The sequence below is a fragment of the Aristolochia californica genome, unplaced genomic scaffold (assembly GCF_029961685.1).
Source record: "Aristolochia californica isolate CCGP_79_NKW_82.1479 unplaced genomic scaffold, dmAriCali1.0.hap1 SCAF_2, whole genome shotgun sequence".
In the NCBI taxonomy this organism is placed as follows: domain Eukaryota; kingdom Viridiplantae; phylum Streptophyta; class Magnoliopsida; order Piperales; family Aristolochiaceae; genus Aristolochia; species Aristolochia californica.
Window position 1 is genome coordinate 39930680 of NW_027181881.1, and position 8679 is coordinate 39939358.

The 8679-nt window shown below is 36.6% G+C and overlaps 2 protein-coding genes across 3 annotated transcripts; one reads left to right on the forward strand and one right to left on the reverse strand.

Annotated features, from left to right (window-relative positions):
* Window positions 1–2694: 2694 nt before the first annotated feature.
* LOC137956008 (homologous-pairing protein 2 homolog) lies at window positions 2695–5337 on the forward strand. Its single transcript, XM_068803286.1, has 7 exons — window positions 2695–2751; window positions 3145–3170; window positions 3995–4262; window positions 4376–4446; window positions 4551–4739; window positions 4810–4910; window positions 5174–5337. Exons 1-6 carry the CDS (start codon window positions 2724–2726, stop codon window positions 4903–4905), a joined length of 678 nt encoding a protein of 225 aa, XP_068659387.1. The 5' UTR covers window positions 2695–2723; the 3' UTR covers window positions 4906–4910; window positions 5174–5337.
* On the reverse strand, window positions 5285–7557 carry LOC137956007 (uncharacterized). Of its 2 annotated transcripts, XM_068803285.1 has the most exons (6): window positions 7161–7557; window positions 6974–7077; window positions 6710–6881; window positions 6505–6627; window positions 5970–6384; window positions 5285–5900 (listed from the first exon to the last, which is right to left on the reverse strand). In XM_068803285.1, exons 1-6 carry the CDS (start codon window positions 7347–7349, stop codon window positions 5398–5400), a joined length of 1506 nt encoding a protein of 501 aa, XP_068659386.1. In that variant the 5' UTR covers window positions 7350–7557; the 3' UTR covers window positions 5285–5397. The 2 variants fall into 2 exon arrangements, with proteins under 2 accessions (XP_068659386.1, XP_068659385.1); XM_068803284.1 differs by having other exon boundaries at window positions 5285–6384.
* Window positions 7558–8679: the final 1122 nt, after the last annotated feature.

Genomic DNA, 8679 nt, shown 5'->3' on the forward strand with positions numbered 1-8679 from the left:
ATTCTTTCAATTAAAATCCCTTTTGCAGGTGAGAACTTAGTATTTTAGCAAATCTTCTAATCCTCTTACATTTTTCTTGACATTTTTAGTTCCTCCAAGTCTCCATAGGCATTTTCATTTCTGCCTAAAATGCTGAAACCTTGAAGGAGATGAGTTCTTTCTCAAAAGAAGGCGTAAATTTTCTTAAAAAAGGGGATTGTAGTATAGAAGGGAATTAATTGGCTAGTAGAGTTACCATCTAGTTGTATTGAATCTCTATGTGAGATATGAGAAGAGATTATTGGTATTACATTTGGTTTAAAGAGAGCCAAAATCTCTTTTGTATATTGGTGAAATTTTTTCTAAACAAATCAAAGGTTCTTGGGTGGTGACTACTATTAGGAAAACAATGGAAGTGTGCATTTTTACATACATTTCTCAATTTTTGTTTGCACAATTAGCACTTCAGTTTCAGAATAGAAGGGACAAATTGAGGCAAGTTGGAGGCTCTCATTTAGGTTACGAGTGATAATTAAGATATCATAAAAAGTAAGAATTTGATCAAGTATTTGGAGATTATAAAAGTACACATCTTTGTTTAGGTTTTTTATTTTTATTTTACTTTGTAATTATTTTATTAACTTAGATTAAAAAAAAATTATCTTCTTTTATTAATCAAATATCCTATTTATTTATTATATTTATTATTTTTAATATTATATTAAACTATTAGTAAATATTGCAATAGTAAGAATTTGATTAAGTATCTAGACATTATAAAAGTAATCATGTTTGTCTAAGTATACTAATTTTTTATATTTACTTAAATTAAAATTTTATTTAAAATTATTTATCTTATTTTGTTAATTGAAAAGTTAAACAAAATTACCTTAATAAAGTTAAATTTATCAAAATATTTTATTTATAAACTCATTATCCATTTTTCGATGTGCACACTAATACAAGAAAGTATTTTACATTACACTTTCTATTGAGCTCGTTAAAAAAACAAAATCACTTTTATTTCCGCTTTGATTTGTTATGAACTAAGGGGGGGTTAGTCCACAATGAAGTAAAAATGAAGTGGAAAATTGAATTGAAGTGAGATGAATTGTTTCCACTTCAACTCATGTTTGGGTGTTAGTATAGATGAGTTCCAAGTGGTTGGAAAACAAATTTTAGTTAGTGCCCCCCCAAATAAAAATTATGATATAAAGAAGAGAATTAGTAACCTTTTATAATATAGTAAATAGAACATATACCTAAATATATAATTAACCAAAATAAACGTGATTACTACACTTATAAGTGATTTAACGTGTAGTCCATAATATATTAATATCTTAATTAATGAAAAATTATATTATATTACTTAATGATTATAATTTATTATAAATTAAACCAATAATTACGTGTGACTAGAATAAATTATATAAAATTAATAAAAAATTTAAAAATAACATAAGAGAATATAATAAATATACCTAATGGTTTAATTAATTATAGCAATTGGATAATTAAACCAATTAATAATTACAATTTATTATAAATTAATATACTAATTACTTGTGACTAGAATAAATTATTAAAAATAAATAATTTTTTTTAAAATAACATAAACGAATATAATAAATAAATAAATTATTTTTTAATGACATAAGATATTTTTTAACATTAAAACTCACTATTTTAATACAAAATTAAAAAACATAATAAATAAATAAATATATTAATTTATCAATAACATAATATATTTATTTACGTATTATTAATTAATAATATATTAACACAAAATGTAAATCTAGTGGTTTAAAGTTTATTATAATTAAACTAATTCATGATTAAAGTTTATTATAAATTAATATACTAATTACGTGTTATTAGAATAAAATTTTAAAAAGTGAAAAAAATAAAAAATAATAAGTCGTCATCGTAGTCGAAGAGCCCTGCGGCTCTGAGACCTTCGATTTTGGATTTCCCAGGCAGCTCCGAGACCTTTGAAACCGCCCTGAAATTCTGTTACGGCGTGAAGATCGACCTCACGGCAACAAATGTTCCTCTGTTGCTCTGCGCCGACGAGGTTCCTATCCCAATCCGTTCTCCGAAGCATCATAGACTTGGTAAGAACCCTAAAATTCCGCGAATCGCTGATGCCGATGGCAAAAACCCTAGGTATTGCACAACGAGAGAGATGGGATGAATGAAGTTGGGGCGAACGAAGAAAACAGAGAGCGAAAACGAGAGAAAGTAGAGAGAGCGAAGACGAGGGGAAGAAATGGGGCCAAAAAAATCGTTGAGAGACGAAGGCCGAGGAGAATAGCGAATGGGGATTATTTTTTCCTTTCGGGTGGGGGAAGAAGCAACGCGCGTCGCGTGAGGAAAGTGGATGATTCGCAAAAAAAATAGGAATCAACTTTCCTCCGTTTGTGCCTGGGCAAATAAAATGGTGTAATCTCACTTCAATTCAAGTCTTTTTACACTAACCCCCCCTTATTTGTGATGACCTAGGTAAGGTAATACGGGGGAAATTCATTCCAGAGCGGACTAACCCCCCTTAGTAATGTGGTAATTCATCTCACACCGTGTTGGCATAAGCCCCCTAATTTTCACTTTCATTTTGAAGTTCCGTCGGCGCCTTAACCGGTGACATTATCGTCATTTCAAGTGCTGGTTCCCACCATAGAAATGTAGGACGGATTTACCGTTCTTCCTCGACACACTAGCTTCCCGCCTTCTTCCTTCCAATGGCGCCCAAATCTGACAGTGTCGAAAGTGCGTAATCTTCTCTGATTCCAATCCCTCTTCTGGTGTTTACGGTTTCAGCTAATTGCTTCTCAAAAAAATTCTTCGCCGCGTTACATCTTCAAAATCTTTTTTAATTTTGTGAAACAGAAAATCATAATGCGTGTCATTTCTAACGTCGTTTTACTTCAGTTATAGCGTTGGCCAACTGACTTAAAAGTTCTTCAGAACAATGCTTTTAGATGGATAGTCTTGGGATTTGTCGCAGCGAGTTGTACTTTTGCGAAATAAAATTATTCTCTATTTTGCCTCTGTGCAGTATTTGATATTTCTTTTCTTTATTTATTTGGGAATGTCGTTCTATTGAGTGCTTTTGTTTTGGAATTTCTCTGGTTTTTGATTCTTCGCTCGTATTTTCTGTAGGTATTGTGCTGAATTTCGTGAATGAGGTACGCTCTACACTAACACTCGTTTGTTGCTCTTCTTTTATAAACGCTTTTTCTGTTGTCTTTTTCTTCGTATTCGATTTTGAATACTGTTAGTGTACGGATTCTAGAACTGCTGAGTTCGATAGCTTCGAGCTTTGTATTATAATATTAATTGCAGTCTGAAGTTAATTAGGTTTGGCTGACTGTTATCTCTGATTTTTTGGTCTTGTAATTCCTTATTATATGTCCGGTTGGTCTAATATGTTAAGTACCTCTGGTCTGTTCCACGTTTTGATGCTAATTCTCCTTTAGTTCTTAGTTGAAGTCTCGGGCTTAATGATTTTGTTTGTCATTGTTATTATTTGTACTTGAATAAACTGCCCAAAAGTTCCATTTGAATCTCTTCTTCTACTCAAGAGTTCATTACTAATGACGGTAGTTTCACTTCCAACCCATCCAGCTTTCACTTCTCACCGAGTCTGTCAAAATTTGGAACCAAATTTATCCGGTCTCTGCATGACTCAATTTTGATAAGAATATCTTGGATGGAAACTATCTAGTCATGAGGTTTTTAGCAATCGTTGTATATTCTGTTTTTTTTTTTTTTAATTAAACTTTGTTCAATTAGTAACTAATGCAAGTTATGAAAACGTTTCTCTGGTTCCTTCTAGCTGATAATAGAGTTGTCTTCTTCTTGACACAATAACTGGTTTCCAGTAATATAGCTGGAAGAGTTACTCAAGATTTATACGTGAAAATATGACATTTGTTGACAATCCTTTATTGCCTAATCTTTAGTTCTCCAATATCTAAATTGACACATTAATTTTCTATCCCCTTTCCAGCAAAACAGACCTCTGAATTCTCAAAACATTGCTGATGCTTTGCAAAAGTATAATCTTAAAAAGACCGGAGTTCAGAAAGCATTGGACAGCCTGTCTGATGGTGGACAGATTTCGTTCAAAGAATATGGCAAACAGAAGATATACATGGCTCGTCAAGATCAATTTAACATCCCCACTAGTGAGGAGCTTGATCAGATGAAGAAAGAGAATAGTGAACTCCAAGAGGAGCTTAAAGCTCAAAAGAAAGTGGTTGTTGAGGTTGAGGCAGGTATTTATCTTTTCAGTGTTTCCCATCATAAATTGGGGATTGCTATGCTTGAAGCTGCAAAAAGGGGAAATGAGACACAGCTAAAGGATGGTAGTTTTATGTTCATTTTGCAGAGATTCGAGCTTTGCAGTCTAACTTAACAATGGAACAAATTTGTTCCAAGGAAGTCAAACTAAGAACTGAGGTAAACGGTACAGCAACAACTTTGGTGAACTGAGGTGACCAATTTGAAAACGAATAATTTACATGGCCAGCTTTAAGAGCCTTTACTTTTTGCTCCTCAATCAGGTTAAGGCAATGGAAGAGAAGTTGAATAAATTGCGCGCAGGATCAACTCTGGTGAAGCCTGAGGAGAGAAAGGCAGTCGAAGAGAAGTATTCAAAAATGATCACCCAGTGGAGAAAGCGCAAAAGGATATTCAGAGATCTATGGGATTCTTTAACAGAGAACAACCCAAAAGATCCCAAAGAATTCAAGGTTGGCCATCTGATCATTTATTCTTTCACTTCAAACTGTGAATCTGTAATCTTTATCTCAATTGTCACAGGAGGAACTGGGATTAGAATATGATGAAGATGTTGGAGTGAATTTTCAGCATTTCTATGAATTAGTGTCCTGTGGAAACAAGCGAAAGAGGACATAAGTCTGGTATGATATGTTTCATTCCAACCTGAACACATTTACTTCATATACCTTTGCCCGTTAAAATGATTTTGCACAAAGATGGTGTTATCCTCATTGGTCTCATGCTTGTGCTAGTTAATGAGATGAATGGTGTTAGCACTAAGAAGAGGCATATCAAGCATTTGCCTCACGATTTTATGATTCAGCAAAGGTCTATTATGAAGCAAAACTAATTGACAACTGATAGATTGTATCTTATTAAGTGCCTTGTAATTCAATACATACAGGTGAATCTATTGCGGTTTATGTGAGCCTTGGAGGGTAAAGTTGTGGTGGAAAGAGTTTTTTTGTTCTTTAAGTCTCTCTCTCTCTCTCTATCTCTCTGTGGCAAGGTGAACTATAAAAGTAATTACTAGAGATCCTTATATGAATTATAAATAGACAAAAAAAAAGCTGGATACAGCTTGTTGATGTGTTTGAGTACAAAATTCATTACATTTTACTGTGACGATTAATATCCAAAACCTCTTCTAGTTCTCACTGAAACAGGCTTTTTCCCTGTGTTCGCATTTGGTCCACCTGGTAGGTCAGAATTCAAGCGCCCAGTCCTCATTTTATACTCCTCTTCAGCATAATACTTCACATGAGTATCCTCATTGTTGGATCTCAAAGCCTTCCAGTCGAGTCCCTCATATGCTGAACGAACAGAATTATCTGGAGATCTTACTGGGTCTTCACCCTTACTTCGATACTGTGGCTTGAAGCTAGTATTCTCATCTGATCCTCCATCTGAAGATGAATCAAAATGTCTAGGTTTTTCGGAGCTTAAACTGGCTCTCCCTCTGTAGTTGTGATCTTTGAGGGTTGGTGAGTATTGGTTTTTCGGATCTTCGTGTAGATTGGACCTCTGACCATATTCGAAATGGCTTCCCCTTATTCGAATTGTCTCCTCTTCTTTCTCAGAATCTTCATCACTCTCGTCAAAAGCTACTCCCTTCTCCTCTACCTTCTCTCCTGCAACAATTTCAGTAAATTCCAAGCTTGAACTCGATATAGACCTCTCCAAATGGCCATCTTGCTTACCTATGAACTCCTCTGTGCGATCCTCCTCATCTTCAGTCTCATAGCTGAAGTTCTGATCCGGACTCAGAATATGGGTTTGCTCAATCTTGCCGGATCTCTGAACTGGAGACCTTTCATCTCTTTTTCCGGTACTAGGACTACCCTGATCACCCGAGCCTCTGTGTTGGTATTCAGGCCTTGCAAGTTCTACAGCTGCTCTGGCGGCCGCCGCAGCGTGAGCAGCTGATTCAAAAGCTGCTTGAGCCGCAGTAGCAACGTCCCTGTATTTCTTCGCTTTGAATGAACCAGAGAGTTTTTCCTCCCCTTCCAGATCATTCAACTTGATAGAATGTTCTTCTTCTTGCATTGTGCTACTGGAAGAACCCAAACGAGCTCCCCCTTCTGTGGTACTTGGGACTGTGTTTGAGACCTTGGGCTGTTTCACGAAATGAAAAAAAAACTGTTGACGGAGCAAGCCTTTGAGATTGAAATCACAATTTAAATGAATAAAGAGAAAGAAGAACAGCTTAAGCGAAACGAAGTGATCAGTCTATACCTCAGCAACGCCAACCGGAGCCTCATCGACATTCACTGTGATCCCAATCTCTGCTCCAATTCCTCTCACCACCTTCAGTCTGGTTTCGTAACTGGGTAGTTTGGTCGACATCTTCTGGATCATCTGCATAGAGAGAAAGAAGCCATTATCATCTAATTCTTTCTGTTTAAAGTGTGAAAGAGTAGGAAGAAGAAAGTATTATTGCCTTGGTGTTAACGCCGCAACTGTTGCGTAGCTCCACTGCAGCTGCTGCAAAATCCCTCCCGTATCGCTGCGTAAAAACAAAACGAATCTCCTGTAGCTCTGGAAAATCTCCGCATCTGGAAGCAGCAAAAATAATGCTGGATATTGCCTCTCTTAGATCGTGAGGACAATCTCTGTAAGGAGGAAGAAATCACACTAAGATGCATATATATAAGAAACTACCCACAAAATGACAAAGAAAGCAGAAAGAAAGAAAGAATCTCACTTCTGGTTTTCGATGAGAGTTAATCTTTCTGTCAAAATATGGCAGCAGCCTTCAATCATAACGTAGACATCTAACATGTTTTGGTCCTTAATCAGTTGCTCAACCTGATCAAAGATGCAGTCAAAACGATCAGAAACTTGTCATTAACACACAAACAAATTAAAAAAAGAAGAGGAGCTCAGTATACCCGGAGAAGAGCTCGTTCTTGGTAGCCGAGTCGTAGTAATTGGGCGACGTCGCTCCGCCCCTGGGAGCACCTGACTTCCCTCTGGTTCTTAAGAACGGCAAGACGGGCGATGGCGAGGCTGACAAGAGCCTTGAACTTGGAAGTCTTGAAGCTTTTTCTATGAAGAAGCATGTCCAATTTCCTCCCCATTCCTTCACTTGCGCTTGTTTCACAGAACAAGAACAAATTCAAGATGTTGGAGGATATGGGGATGAGCGGCAATAGCACACACAAACGAAGAGAAACTTCGTATTTATGATACGTGTAACGACTGTAATCGGTTACGTCGAGACGAAGACTTGGTAAAAGAGATCTAGAAGGAGGGGAGAAAGGGGTAACGAGCTGAACGCGTTTGGAATTCCTCCAGAGGCGCGTCTGCTGCCACACCAACGAGCTCTGATATATGGCTTCAGACGAGGGTGACATCTAAGCAAGAGGCTTGGAAACTTCCTCGGACTCGTCCTTGTGCTGGGTCAGCACATAAAACTGCCATGAGTTCGGGCGGTCTCTTGCTCCTACCATGGTCTTCTCTCTAACTTGGCTTATTAGGTCAAACATTTCTTCTTCTCTTTTTAGTTTTCGTCTTCCATCTGAGTTGTCGAAGTCCGTAATGGGTTCTGAGTTTTCTCCTTTTTCAAACCTGGAAAAGACCCAGAAGAATAAACAACCCCGCTTATGTAGACTTTGATTTTATCAGATCCTGTTCTGCAACAAGAACAACAGAGCTCTTTTTCTTTTCCATTTTCTTTTTCCCTTCTTCCTCTTTCTCTTTCATTATTCTTTGAGCTTAAGAAGTTTTAGTTAATTTCCCAGATGATAGTAAAACGTTTTGAGCGATTGGGAGCATTGTTTTGTTCTTCGACTTTCTAATTTCATCTTCCCCAAATTTTTATTAGATCGAACTATTAAAGGTAGATCTGGTCTTCTTATCCAGATATCCCTGGAACAAGTCTAGGTTCCTGTCATTATTCCTGGACCCAAAACGAGAAGCCTTCCTTCCTAATTTAAAACTAACAAGAGTAATAATAATCACATACATACGAAGAAAAACAAAAGATTTATAGGTAATTCACTATAAAAATAGAATAATTTATAAGAAAAATCGTGTTTTTCTACAGCCACTCTCAAACACTAGAGTATGAAAGCTCTGATTTTGTTGATGCGTATACCGGTGTCCATTCGGAGGACTTTCTCTGATTCCCTCTGAGGGTTGGTAACTTTCGAAAACCACGCAAGCTTGAGCATTTGCTTGTTCTTTACTCAGTTATCTCTTTCGTTCAGGACAATGTCGCTCTCTTTCTTGAAGTGATGGCCGAGAATTCGTTGCTTCTGTACTCAATTATTGGCGTTTGCCCGCCGGTAAGAGGAAAACGAAAGGCGACAGAAATTAGACAGAAAAGCTCGCACAATGTTAGTTATGGTTGTTTGGACTTTGGCTTTCGCTTTTTCGTGTCCGGAAGCAACACGAAATTTCCGATCA